The 14,134-nt window shown below is 50.6% G+C and overlaps 2 protein-coding genes across 6 annotated transcripts in view; one reads left to right on the top strand and one right to left on the bottom strand.

Moving 5' to 3' along the window:
• Positions 1 to 522: 522 nt before the first annotated feature.
• On the bottom strand, positions 523 to 7,184 carry SLC25A51 (solute carrier family 25 member 51). 4 transcript variants are annotated; one of them, XR_008574598.1, is made up of 4 exons: positions 7,049 to 7,184; positions 6,270 to 6,608; positions 2,152 to 3,161; positions 523 to 990 (listed from the first exon to the last, which is right to left on the bottom strand). XR_008574598.1 is itself a non-coding variant. In XM_054809008.1 (4 exons), exon 4 carries the CDS (start codon positions 3,120 to 3,122, stop codon positions 2,247 to 2,249), a length of 876 nt encoding a protein of 291 aa, XP_054664983.1. In that variant the 5' UTR covers positions 3,123 to 3,161; positions 3,473 to 3,583; positions 6,430 to 6,608; positions 7,049 to 7,184; the 3' UTR covers positions 523 to 2,246. The 4 variants fall into 4 exon arrangements, 3 of the variants coding, with proteins under 3 accessions (XP_054664983.1, XP_054664981.1, XP_054664982.1); XM_054809008.1 differs by adding an exon at positions 3,473 to 3,583 and having other exon boundaries at positions 523 to 3,161; positions 6,430 to 6,608; XM_054809006.1 differs by having other exon boundaries at positions 523 to 3,161.
• Positions 7,185 to 7,938: 754 nt separating this feature from the next.
• The window catches only part of LOC129199130 (zinc finger and BTB domain-containing protein 5), a 67,220-nt gene continuing 61,024 nt past the window's right edge, over positions 7,939 to 14,134 (top strand). Inside the window, exons 1-2 of one of the 2 annotated variants that reach the window (XM_054808997.1) lie at positions 7,939 to 8,091; positions 10,121 to 10,711. In XM_054808997.1, coding sequence (XP_054664972.1) covers positions 8,089 to 8,091; positions 10,121 to 10,711 — 594 coding nt within the window. In that variant the 5' untranslated portion in view covers positions 7,939 to 8,088. The remainder of the gene's footprint in view (positions 8,092 to 10,120; positions 10,712 to 14,134) is intronic. The other variant, XM_054808996.1, reaches the window with a different exon arrangement.

Raw genomic sequence — 14,134 nt, 5'->3', positions numbered from 1 at the left:
GTTGAGGCACCTTGGTAATAGTCAGTTTGTTAAGACTGGAAATAATCTTGAAACTCACCTGAACAGAGTTGTTCTCATGTTAGCTGAAGCATCACAACTCCTTCTATGCTTTCTTCCCAGACTGACAACAGATCCTGTTCAGTAAGCTACATATTCCATCTCGGTAACTTGTGTGCCAAAATTACTAGACCCCTCTCTTCACTGATTTTCTGTCCTCTTACCCTTAAAGGATCTGTAATTTGTCAGGCATACAATTCCTTCTGTTGAGTTACCAAGCTGTTGGTGGTTATAAAGCAAAGCAGATACTTTAGCACAGGTCTGCCGTGATGGACCTGCAGTGCACTCCACCTAACTGTGCCACATAAGCAGAGACAGCAACAGACCAGGACTATACTTTTTTTCTTTTTGATACTGTAATGCCAACATCCAATTAGTGGCAGGCTTATGTTAAACTCTTACCCTCAATGCTTCATATTTCCCAACATTCAAGAAGTATATATTATCTTCCATGGACAAAGAGGATGCAATTTTTTTTTTTAATTCCATCAAGGAGTGATTACAAAAAAACAGTACACTGGGAAAAAATCAGATTCTGCCAGTAACAAACATTCAGTAAACATTTTATTTAAATGCAGATAATCACAACATCTGGATACAAGAATGCTCATTTGTGCCTGGCCATTTTTGACTGTGAAGCTAGGGACTGTATTATAACACGCTGATTAGAATCAGTATTTGGGGACAGTTTGGCAAATGGAAAACTCAAAGTAACAGCCACTCCAAAACTTGTGAAAATTTGGACCACTTTCTGAAAGCGTTCTTGCCCCTCATCATCCAAAATATTTTTTTTTTAATATATCGTTTCATAAAATAAAGTCCCCCACAAGAATCAAATGCTTTTTGTTAATACCCTCACCTGGTTTATGGTCATGCTTGCTCTTCTGTCCCTTTCTCTAAGGTCTGAAGTCTTACATCTCTCAACTCCCAAGTCTGTAAGATACACAACACTTCATATTTCTCTAAGGCTTTTTCAACAGTCACCTACAGAAGTTCTTAAACACGTCTCCAAATGCTGTATCTTTCCCTAGCTGCTTGTCTTTGGCTGTCATTTCTGCTACCCTTACAGACCTCCACTGAAGTGGGTAATACCCAGAAACCTCCTCTGGTCAGTGCTTCTGTACAAATCTGTCTTACAGAACTGTTAAGACTACACATCAGCTAGGCAGAACTCCAAGTTTCAGGTAAAAGTATCTTGTTGTGATTCATTATTCCACAGCCCAAATGAAAGAGAAGTAATTTGCAAAAGACAAGATACCTCAGTACATAAGAACTGCGTGAACTATTTTCACAACTGCAGGAAGCTGAACTATTTCATGAGCATTACAGAAAGGGCCATCTTCTTTCTCGCTGTATAGCTGTAAGCAACAGAAAAAGCAGCAATGCAAAAAAAAAAAAAAAAAGCGGAACAAACTCCATGTTTACAAGTAGAAGGTTTTTTAACAAGGAAGGACACTTTAAAGCTTTAGTAATCTGCTGTTTCATTCCTTCCATTTCCCTTTTTCACATGAAGGCACACATGTACATATACACACACAGAGATCCCACTTTGAACTGGAGTCAGCTTACACTGAAGTTAAGCATTCAGAAACCACTCTTACGCTGCTGAATGAAATGTTCATCTTAAAGCCAAGCATAAAAATGGCTGGCAGAAAAGTTTGAGCAGGCTTAGTTTAAGCTTGAACTTCAGTCATCCTCATCTGGATCTTACCCTTTAGCTTTAAACAATAAGGAGTACTTAGGACCCTCAAACATTTGAAAATGCAGTTTTTAAATCAAGATTTTGCAGTTTATCAGGCAAGGGAACAAATTTTCATCAGTCCCTCCTTGATTTTAATGTTCTACAATGTGGACAGTGGAGCACATTCCATCATGGAGCGTTAAGAAATTTTGGGAGTGATACAGAATAAGCTGCTGGACTAATATAAGTTTTTTTTTGTTTGTTTGTTTTTTAACCTTGTATTTGTCTAGTAGCTCCATTATGGGTAAACTCACCTGCCAGCAATAAATACATTAAAAAGTTCATCTTAATTGCACCAAGGTTTAGATGCATCACCATTCACCCCATAAATATTGAAGGCCAAGACTAATTACCTTTCATGCTACGCAGGCACTGTTCCCTGGGATTAAGTGACATCATATGTACCAATACCCAAATGAACAGAAGAGCCGAAGGAAGACAGTGGTTTTCACAACAGCTTTAGCAAGAATTCGTAGGTTGCATTGATTATCCCCCAGGACAGCACAGAACGATGGTAATTCAGATGGGCTCCTCTGAAAAGGTGGATCAGTTTTCTATCACGTTCCAGCCAGATCTTCACAAAGACTTTCGAGAAGGACTGAAATTCACCACCAATTTGAGCTTGCATGCGAGTTTTTACAACATTCACTGGGAAAAACAAGAATCCCAGCATTGCACCCAACAGCCCTCCACAGATAAAGTCATTGACCAAATGAGCGCTGTAAGAAGTTGCTTCAGGCAGACACTGTTTGATAGGTCCCCGTAGACCAAAGAAGAGTGCATTACTGGGCCCATTTCGGAGCAGAATAGGCACCAATCCCCGATAGTATTCTCTCATCCCATAGACTTTCAGTACCTTGAAAGCTTGGTAAGTGTTTGTAAATTTATCGTGGTGTTTGTAGTCCTGAAGCAAAGTCTGAACTCGCTCAAAAGGTGTAAGAATAGCTTCCGTGGTCCCTGCAAGCACTGCTGCCATGCTGCGAGTGAGGAGTTCAGGAGCACTTGTGTGGCTATGGAGGAGGGAGGAGAAATCTTCATACAAGCCAAACATTAGAGCCAGTGTTGTTGTTTTCTGCATTAATGGAGGAAGGATGCCACGATAGAGATTTCGAATTCCGTCCTTCTGCAGCTGATGTACTGCATCCTTTGTTTTCAAACCATACAACTGCTGTCGAAAGAGGACCTTCTGGATGGGAAAAGTGACTGCTATATTTGTGAAGGCTGCACAGTAGCCACAAAGATAATGTTTACCAGAGGTAGCTGTTATGTCATTGCTTAAATATTCCTTTGAGTTCTTCGAGGCAGAACCTTCTGAATCCATCATACTGTTTTTCTTATTGTAGTATATCTCAGTTCTCCTTCCCTATATCAAAAAAGAAAAGAATGAACATAAGCAGAGCTGCAGGTGATGCTGTAGCTTTTTTCCACACTACTGGATAATTCAACCAGCACCTGGAATCTTACATCCAAGGAAAGCCCATAAAATTTAAAGGAGAAAAGTGACAAATGCCAAATGTGACGTATGCTGCACTGTTTTCTACTCAAGTCTCAGAGACCTGAAAAAATGGCAGTTTTTCCTTTCTGTACACTTTCAAATTAAAATAGAAATAAATTGGGAAGGAAAGTGAGATATGAACTCAAGTGCTATACTACAGCTGACAAGAAGAAGCTTACACATTAGATTTCCCCATTCACTGTGCCAAGGAATTCAAACAGTGAAAAGTCTACTCTCACACTAATAAAATACGCATCACCAGGATGGTGGTGGTGGGGACAGAAGAGAGTCTAAGAAAAAAAGAAATAAAAAATTAAATAAAATACATGCAGTAGCATTACAAATTCTGATCATTCCACTCTGCCTTTCCCTGTGGCAGAAAACAACAGATAGTTTAAATAACAATTTGTCATGGTTTAACTCAGCCAGCAACTAACAGCTACTCACTCGCTCTCCCACCTCTGCCCTGGTGGGATGGCAGGGAGGAGAACCAGAAGGGTAAAAGTGAGAAAGAAACTCATGGGTTGAGTTAAAGATAGTTTAGCAATTAAAAATAAATAATTTTTTTAAAAAATTGTAACGGGGGGGGGAACCAGAGAGAGGAAAATAAAACCCAAGAAAAGCAAGTGATTGAAATGAAAACAATTACTTACTACCAACTGACCAGTGCCCAGCTAGTCCCTGAGCAGCAGTGCCCCCTCCCCCCACAAGCTGCCCCCCAGTTTTATTGCTGAGCACAAGGCCATATGGTCTGGAATATCCCTCTGGTCACTGAGGTCAGCTGTCCCAGCTGTGTCCCCTCCCAACTCCTTGTGCACCCCCAGCCTGCTTGCTGGTGGGGGGTGTGAGGAGTAGAAAAACCCTCAACTCTGTATAAGCACCACTCAGCAGTAACTAACACATCCCTGTGTTACCTACACTGTTTCCAGCACTAATCCAAAACATAGCCCCATAGAAACTTCTATGAAGAAAATTAACTCTATCCCAGCTAAAGCTAGTACACAATTGTAATCACAGACTTAAAGTGAACTACAAGAAGACTTCTAACAGAGTTTTGAAAATTTCTGGAAGTTCCAGATAATCAATCTGCAGCCTCATCTGCAGAGAAAGACAGCATCTTGAACCCACATTTGATTTTCACGTTCGGTCAAGAAGTTTAAGACCTTGAGCTTGGCTAGATCTGAGGTCCTGAAGGGCACATAAACAGAAACAGTTCTACAATAAAGCAGAGAAGTACTGAAGTAATCATTACCAGGCAACGCTTGTTTCTCATTTAAAATAGGATTACTTATTCAACAGTTATAAAAAGCTGGTTTTGCAGCTGATCGGAAAACTAATTTCCATTACAGCACAGCTTGAGTTAAGTCAGTAACAATCAAGTGAGGCTGCTGGTGGTTTGTGAACTTCAGATACTCTCCCTTACTGGCAACATGCATGAGATTTTCATGACTTCAAAATGGTATTTGGGGCTAAAAGCCCTGCTCCACATGAGGAACTGTTTCTCAAGGTGCAGTCACTACAATCTGTTATGTGAAGGACACCCGGCAGAGGCTCTACAGAAACAACCTGGATTGCTCAAAGCAACCTGATGGAATATTTTGACCAAGCACACAATTTATCTTTTAAAACAAAACACGTATATATCTGGATTGGCTTTTCTCCTAGTTACACTCTATGGAAGCCTTTAAGGTCTGGCAAGTGAAAATGCCATCTAAGTAATTTACCAAGATGAAGTGTTTCTGTCAATATGAGAAGTAACAGGGGATTCTTATTAGATGGTTCATACACCACTTCATATATGGACCAGTTTAGAATATTATTCAGGTTACTGTAGTTCTACTTGCATATACTAAAGAAGCCATGTTTGCAGATGTGCTAGTCTTAGACAGGGAACAGTGGTTCATGCTAATTGAACTAACACAACGTGGAAGAGTCTCACCAGAGACAACACCGTTAGGGAGACGATTCAAAAGGCCTTTGACAACTAGTCATTTACATGTGTGGCAGCAGCCTGCAGCCAAAAGGTATTTTTCCCTCAAAAGAAACTCGTAATAAATAAAAAAAAGAGAGACCTTTAGTTTAGTTTCAGAAGCTACACGCTCCTTTTGGTGTAACCACTGGATCTGTCCAGTAGGGAAGTTTTGAAGGCTGCAGCGACCCTCACGTAAAGAAGTCATCATACTTCTGAGTTGGGAACTTGCAAGAGCCAGGGACAGTAACTCCTCCCAGAAGTATTTATGACAGAACCCTTGCTTTCCCACATAATTTTTAAGGCCTGTGCCACCAACAAGTACTAGAGCACAGGAGCCACCTCCTTAGCATTTAACATAAAAGAAACAGCTCTCAAAAAAGAGCACAAGTTTTGGATCAATGGCATTTTCTATACATACAAGCCCCTGAAGCTGCTGCGGCATCCCATTTACACACAGAAGTTCCCTTCAATCCAAGAGCCAATTTCAGAGCGCTCTCAGCAAGGGGGCACACGATGTCAAAAAGGATCGCGTGTTCCTTGATCCAAGGTCTGTACATCAAGTGCCTGCCACTGTCACCATCTCGTGGTAAGCACACCAAGTGCTTATAAAGAAGGATTTCAACCCATTTACCTGCCTAAATGACCACGGCCTTCAAAATGCTGGCACGCGACCCACTAGGTCAGAAAAACACAAGAGAAAGAATAAAGAAAAGGACATTTGTTATCTGATACTGCATTAGAACTCTGTATTTGTAATACTGGTAAGAGATGACAGAGCTTCTCATCATCCCGGCTGCTGTGGAATGAACATGGTACCTAGCAAGTCCTGCTGGCCCAATCACAGTTCATGATTACTCTGGGAACTGAACGCTCATTCAATCAGTAAATTAGAGGAATACTACAAAGTCACCCTCTTTTACCATCAACTATGACAAGTGTTCACCCTAAACAATGAGCCAAACCCTGAAGACACACAGCTGCGTCAGCGAACACGGAAGACTTACGGATTTGTTCATTTGCTTCTCCAGCCGACCACCCAACGCTATAACGTATGCCAGATTACAGCTCGGGGCTCACCAGCCCGTGGCTCCTGGCCACGGCCACCGCCACCCCACTGGAAGCACGGAGCACTTCCCGAAGCGCGCAGCACGCTTCCCCACTCACTGCATTCCCGGCGCGGGGCTTCCCGCGGTGCAGCTGCCCGGGCAAACCCGCCGGTCCGCTGCCGCTGAGGAGACCTCAGAGCTCCCGACAGCGCTGACGGAGCCGCCCGGCCGCGGCGCCGGTGTGCCGGGGACGCTCGGGAGCGATCGCAGCCGCTCCGGGGCACGGCACCAGGCGACCTGAAAGCAAACAGGCAAGCACGAGTCAGGAACGCGGCAAAGGCGCAAACGTGGAGGCCGCGCCGGGGCGGCAGGAGACAACACCCGCCCGTCCCGCGCGGGCGGCGGAGCGGCCAGCGGCGCGGCGCCCTCCCGGGGCCGGGGCCTGGAGCGCTGCCCCGATCCCCGGCGGCGCTCGGCCCCAGCAGGCGGCCGGGAGCCCGTGGGCCGGGCTCGCCCTCAAGGTCAGGCCGGCGGCGGGGCGCGAGGCGGCGGCTGCAGCCCGCTCCCGGCGGAACCGCGCGCGCTCGCCCGCCCCGGCGCGCCTGCGCGGCCGCCGAGCCGAGCCGAGTCCCGCCGAGCCGGGCCCCGCGGGGCCCCGCCGAGCAGAGTCGGGCCTGGCGAGCCGAGCCGAGCCGAGCCGAGCCGGGCCGGGGCGCGAGCCCCGCCTCGAGACGCACCTGCGGCTGTTGCCATGGCGGCGGCGGGGCGGGAGGGGACGGTGGCCTCCGCCGGCGGCCTGGCCTCGCGGCCTCCACCGTGCGCGCGCCGGCGCCTGACGCAGCCGCGCCCCCTGACGCAAGGGGCGACGCTGCGGAGGGCGCAAGGGGAGAGCGAAGAAACCCCGCGTACCTCCCCTTCACGTGACCCCGGGGAAGGGCGGTGGCGGCACTGCCCCTTCCCCGCCTCAGCCAGTCAGGCAGTGGCCCCACCCCGCCCCCAGCCCCGCCCCCGGCGTGCCGCGCGGGTGCGGCCCGTGGCGCAGCGGGCCCCGCGGGGGAGGGGCGGGGCGGAGCGGAGCGGAGGTGAGCGCCGGGCGCGGGGGCGGCGGGACGGGCAGCTTGCGGGTGCGGGGTCTCGAACGGCGGCAGCGCAGGCTGCGGGCTCTGCTGCGGCGCTGGAGCGCCGCCTCCCGCCGGCGCTGCCCGGTGTCTCGGCGTCCGCGCCGGGAAAAAACTGCAGCGTCTCGTGTTGGTCCGCGCCCCTCGTGTCCCCCGTGCCCCGCCGCAGGGGGTGGGAGCGCCGGGCGAGGCCCTCCCGCGCAGCTCCCTCTCCTCGCTGGGCAGGGCGCTGGGCCGCAGCCCAGCCCGGGAGCGCGCCCGGGCAGCCCCGTGCGAGCCCTGAGCGCCGCCAGGTCCGGCAGGGCAGGGGGCGGCGGGGCCGGGCTCTTCCGGCAGCTCCGGCGGGGACAGCGGGAGCACCTCTGCCGCTCTGGGCAGAGCCCCCTCACGCTGCGGGAACCCCGGAGCTCTCGGGGAGAAGCTGCCGTGCGCGGCGGGTGGGCGTCCACCGCCGGCGGGAGGTTCGGCAGAACTTCTACCTCGATTTCTTCTTCCTCCAGTTTCCCGGCTGCCCGTACTGCCCCGTCCGTAAGGACGCGAGAAGCTAATTTAGGATCGAGTACCGGGTGTCTCGGAGGGGTGGTCCTGAGCATGGTCCTCATGCCAGCATGCATGCGTGAAAGAAGAAGGGAGCCGGGTTCCCGATTGCTCTTAACAGCATGGTATGTGAGATGAACTCTGGCATGAGAGGGTAACCACAGTCGTCCCTTGAGCACATTTCCAGGTGCGTGAGTGGGCATGAGCTGGCAGCGGTGGGGATAGGTAGGAGCAAAGCCAGAACTGCCCCGTGCAGGATCAGAGCCGCTGCTGCCAGCAAAGGCAGTCCTGGGCGCTCGGCTGACCTGAGGCTACCCGGTGGACATGCACGTTATCTTGTGTTTGTAGTGCTCCTACTGCACTGGAGCACTGATCTCTGGCTGCAGTGTGCTGGGTAACAGGCGCAAAACGGGCTGCTTCAGCGGGAGTGCTGATGGATGGTGGAGCTCCCTGTTTTGCAGTATTGTTTTTTCTGGTCACTGATAATAACACTGCTACTCTCAAATACCACGTGATAAATTTTGTGAGGTACCTCCCCGTTTAGTGAAGCTGCTTGTCCAGTGCTTTGTGGAGACTGGTGGGAGGTCATCGAGCACATGGGGCATTGGGAGGCTTGCCCACCTCTGCATGCACCAGGTGGAGGGCCAGCGTGGAAAGCAGGGGCTGAAGGCCTGCAGTCAGGAGGGGCATCATGCCATCAGCACCCACTGTTTCTCGGGGCAGGACCTCGGGAATGATGCTGGGCAGGTGGTGGCATGAGCCAGAGCAGAGGTGCTTGCACACCCTCAACAGCAGTGGTCTCATTCTGTGGTGAGATCGGGTGTCTGGGGTCCGTTATGAGCCATGCCTGCTTTGTTGCCAGTGCATTGCCAGCAGTCATGAATGCTTTCTTCTCAATCCCTCTTCTGCGTGGAGGGAGGGTCCTGCTGGTGTCCCTGGGTACTGGCCTGCAGGATGAACTCAGCCTACGGAGAAAGCTTCACACCGTTCCTAACAAGCCCTGTGTCCCAGACAGGACTGTCAGACCAGGGTTGGGAACTGGTAGCCCTCTCTCTCCCACAGTGCAGTCCTGTGAGCCTCTACCACCAGCAGCAGCCAAGCAGGTCCCATGGGCCACACTGTCCCCTTCCCACAGCAGGACCCAGCCAAACTTGCGGCGGCTCTGTGCTGTGTAGCGTGTGCATCAGAGATGCATCCAGCTCTGCACCCGCCCTGCCTTGGCAGCCCCTTGCTCTGCTCCTGGGACCTTGCTTTGTGCTGCCAGCTAGGAGCTGGCAGATGGCTCTCCCAGGGAGGTGGAGGCAGGGGCTGGGGCCCTCCGCTGGCCCCTCAAAAGAGGTCCGTGTGCTGTTGAGCAGTTGCCTGGGCTCTGTCAAGAGACGTGCTCTCCTGGAAGGCTGTGGTCTCAACTTCACCCTTCCCAGCTGCCAGCTGTGATTTGTCCAGAGCTGTGCTGCAATCTGCCACCCCGGCAGCATGTTTCTGCCGCTGCACTCACTGCGTGCAGCCACCTGCTCTTTCTGCCTCTCTGAGTGCAGGGGGAGTCCTGCTGGGGTGGGAGGGCAGAGCCATTGGCTCCCCCCTGTCGCTGCCTTGCCCAGCGATCTTGGTGCAGCACCAGAGGGAAGCATCATGCCTGCTGGGGTGGCTGGTGAGACCTGCTGAGGGCTGGCTGTCTACCAAGGACTGATAGCTTGTGGTGGGAGGAGACTGTGGTAGGGGACACAACAATGCCCTGGCCTGCTGGGAGCAGATGGATGTGCTTGTTCATACCTAGTGAGCAGGATTAAGCAACAAAGTTTAACCACTTGGAAAAAGCAGAGACCTCAGAACAGCTTGTTGGGGTGTTGCTGGCCCATGCGCGGGGCTAGCAGGGGAGGGAGGCAGGCAGGCCTGGGAGCGATGGTGCAGGGAGCATGCCATAGGATGAGTGCTGAACACTGTTTGGTCATAGCTCCTGTCTCTGCCTGTGGTGTGCCGGCCTGCTGCTCTGGGCCTGCTTCTGTACAGCTCTGTCCCCAGAGAGGTGTGCCTGGTGGGGACCTGCATGTCCCTTTTTACATGGGGTCCCTGCCCTGGCTGAGCCTTGCCTTCCCCTCCATGCCCCACAAGCTGTCAGGGCTCATCGCTGACTCTGTGTCCCATCCTTTGCAGGTGCTGATGGAGGTCAGCGGGCTGCCTGTGGAGCTGTGGCAGCTCATCTTGTCCTACCTGTGCCTCCCTGACCTGGGCCGCTGCAGCTTGGTCTGCAGGGCCTGGTATGAGCTCGTCCTCAGCCTGGACAAAACGCGCTGGCGGCAGCTCTGCCTGGGCTGCCTTGAGCACAGACACCCCAACTGGCCCAACCGGCCTGGCGTGGAGCCACAGTCTTGGAGAGAGGCCTTCAAACAGCACTACCTGGCCTCTAAAACCTGGACCAAAAACACACAGGACCCAGAGTCCTCCAACTGCCTCTCCCTCTTCCGGAGGAGGAAGGGCCGGCGCCGGCTCTGCATCGGCGCGGGGGGTGAGTTTGGCAGCCTCCGGGCTGCCCTGGCTGCTGCCAGCTCCTACGACTGTCTGGTGCTGCTGCCTGGTGTGCATGAGGAGCAGGGTGAGGTGCTGCTGAAGGTGCCCGTGGAGGTTGTGGGGCAAGGCAAGCTGGGGGACGTGGCACTGCTGGCGAGCATTGACCAGCACTGCCCCACTGCTCGCCTCTGCAACGTGGTCTTCATGCCGGCCCACTTCACCTCGGTGCTCTACAAGGTGAGGTTCAGCGGAGCGGGGGCAGTGGGAATGGCGAGGCTCATGACTGAGGGGGTTCCCCAGGCTGCGGGCATCTGGAGAGCATGACCAGATGTTTGTGGGACTCCCGGGGACTCGGGGGCTTTGTCCTCTGAATGTCTCTGCTTCATTACAGATTGCCACAAATGCCACACAAATCGCCACTAGCAAGCCTGCCTTTGATTAATAAAGCAAATATGTATATCTCAGGCTATTACAAATTACTATCAGCAACCAATAATACATTTTCAAGCAATAGTATGGCAGCAATCAGTAATCAATTGTATAGCAACAACCAATAACAGCAACAAACAAGTAGGTATATACTATTACAGTTTACAGCAAATTTATCACCGATACAACAGCAGATATGCTTATGACAGATTACTTATATGGATACATAATACAGGTAGCAAGAAAATTAGACAGATTTCATAAGGGGCCAAACCATCTGTCACAGGTGAATTACTAAGAGAGGTCATTGTTGTGGAGTAAACTAAAAGGGTTTTATTAATAGTTAAATGATGATCAAACGATAATTAATTGATGATTGACTAATAATCACATGGTAATCAAATGGTGATTAAGCAATAATTGAATGGTAATGAAGCATTGATTTAACAATGATTGAAATGATGATTTAAATGATAATTCAGATGGCAGTCAAACACTCTAGTACTTACTACTCTTCTAATAATTAAGCTACGGCTGGATATATATATAAAAATGTCACTAGCATACAATATACTTTTAGGCCTAATGTAGAATGTCACATACCTCATTATAGGTATCAGATGCCAGGTAAGAGGTCTCTCAGCCTCAAGGAATACCCTTGAGAGGTGATCCTGCTCAAGGGAGATCCCCACCGTGCAGCCTGCTGCTGTACAGGAGAGCTCAGTGGGCTCGGGGCAGGGGGGGGGCTACAAGTATTTGTAGCATAAAGTGATGGAAGTCCCCCGTTACACCCCCTTTTGGTGTTTGTGCAGGTGCACAGCTGTGGCAGTTTTAGTTTTGTCTAGTCCCAGCTCAGGCTGGCACTGTTAGCTCCTGATAAGACGTGTCCTAGACTCCTTAGACCCTGAGAAAATCTGGCCTGGCACCGTTCTCACAGTTTGCACGACAGAGCTGATTTCAGTCAGGGCTACTTGGCAGTGATGCCTGAACCAAAGCACTGTTCACTCGGTCAGAGTGGGGGCATCCATTACACCATTCCCAGGGGCACCCAACCACCCTAGAGGTGGGAGGGCAAACTGCACCAACCCCAAAACTGGGGCCAAAGGAGGACCAGGGACATAAGAGTTTCACATCCAAAGCGCTCCATGTTACAGTCTGGCGTCAGCTCGGTGTCCCCAGCCAGGGTCCAACATCTTGTAGCAGGTTTGTGTGGAGACTTCAGCCTGTTTAGGTGAGGAAAAGTACGTGCAGGACAGGACGTTCTCAGAGAGAGAGGCTCCATTTTGTATAAAAAATTAAGGCTGTTTTAAGACGACTTAGAAACCACCACTTTGAGTAACCAATAGATGCTGTTAATTTTCATTTTTCACCTCAAACAGGAAGTAGATGATGATATTTTTGTACTTTCAGAGCAATTGTATTTTTCTAGACTATTTCCACTTTTCCAGATGATAAGTTGCCATTACAGTCCCTTGTTTTTTGCACTTGGTGGTGGTATCTCAGGATGTCTCTGGTTTCTCAGTACCCAGCTGCACCTCAGAGACACAGCTGCACTTCTCAAGGATGTTTCCGGGTCCAGTTCCCAGGCTGGCAGGCATTTTTCTTTGTTCAATGATGTTTCCCTTCTCACTAGCCACCTTTGCGATTGCCTAGATGGCAAGGTGTGAGCAACCTGAGAGGCTGGGCGTGCAAGAGGCATCCCTGGGAGCCAGCACTCCCTGTAGTGCAGCCTGTGCCAGCCCCCCTGCCCCAAAAATGGGTTGCTGCTGCTGCTCTGCCCTCAACCTGGGCTGGGAGCCCTTGGCCAGGATGCCCAGGGTCTTCTCTGAACCTAAGCCAGGACACTGGATCACGGGCCCAGCCCTGTTGCCGTGGTCTGCCCTGACAACACTTTGGTCCCCATGGACAGCCGCTGACTGGTCTACAGTGGGATGTGCCCAGTGCAAGTGCTGCACCTGTGGGCTGTGCCTCCAAAAACGAGACCTTCCTCATGGTGAGTCAGCCCATCGTTAGTTATAATTTATGGTTTAATTTCCTTTTCACCTTTTTATTATGTGATGTATTTAACTTAATCAGTCTGAAAGTCCCCAGGAGAAACATAATGCACTGGCATGCAGTGGGAAAACTGAGTCACAAATCTGCTGAGAAAGTCCCTGTTTGTCCACAGCCACGTGCTGGGTTGCTGAAGCGGACATGTGGTGTCTCACTCAGCAATGTCTCCTGTATTTGGCTGGTCAGCATGGCTGCATTTTGCCTTTCAGGCTGTTGCTCTGGTCTCTGTGCACAGCAGGGTGATGGCACTGCCCACCCTGCAGCTGCTGTCGGTGGAACGGGACTAATTGCCCTAGCTCACCTGTCACAAGCTATTGATCTGTCTGCTTTTACTGTGGTGCACTAGACAATCAAGGGATAACCTGGGAAGAGAAAATAACGATTTAGGAGATGGCTAGTCAAATTAGGAGCATAGTGAAATTCCAAGCACACTACTCAGCTTTTCTGACCTGGCCCCTCTGTACCTTGTTGCATTTCTGTTGGCCTTTTCTGTAGGTAAGCAGAAACTTGCCCTGCCTGTGCAGGAGAGAGAGGTTTGGCCATGCACAGTCATCCTTGTGGTTTGCCAGCACCCATAATTGCTATGTGTATTGCCTAGCAAAGCAGGGAGGCCATGGTAGGGATGGCTCACAGTTCTGTGAGTACCAGCAAGTCAGCTGGAAAACCAGAGCCAGGGAGCAAGGAATTGATGGTGTCCTGCTGCAGTGTCACAACATAATGCCTGTGAAGCAGTATGGCATAAATTTTTACCTGTTTTGCTTTGCACTTGATGCATCGTGGGTGCAGTGTCCTTCCATCAAGTATGCTAACGGCTCCAGGGAGAGTTGTAGCTCTCCATGCCAGCCAGGTGACGTTTGATGTCATCTTACCTTCTGCTTCACCCAGTAAACTCCTGAGTCCATCAACAATGCCAGCTGGCAAATACATGTCTCTGGAGGCTGCAAACTCTTCTTTATAGGGAGCATTGCTAGTGATCTTGGCACATCTAGGCCCTGTATGCTCCCACACATGACTGCTAGGCCTTGCTGAGACTGCAAAGTGTCCAGTCAGGGAAGTTAAGGAAACATTGTCAGTAGGGAAGAATGTCAGTAAGTGTCACTTGGTGCAAGATACTTGTGAACTCAGCTTGCAGCCCTGCATCTGTGCAAGCTTGTTGCATCTGTGACACCTGAGTGCACG

This window comes from Grus americana, chromosome Z (assembly GCF_028858705.1).
Source record: "Grus americana isolate bGruAme1 chromosome Z, bGruAme1.mat, whole genome shotgun sequence".
Classification (NCBI taxonomy): domain Eukaryota; kingdom Metazoa; phylum Chordata; class Aves; order Gruiformes; family Gruidae; genus Grus; species Grus americana.
This window is presented reverse-complemented; position numbering and strand designations above follow the sequence as displayed.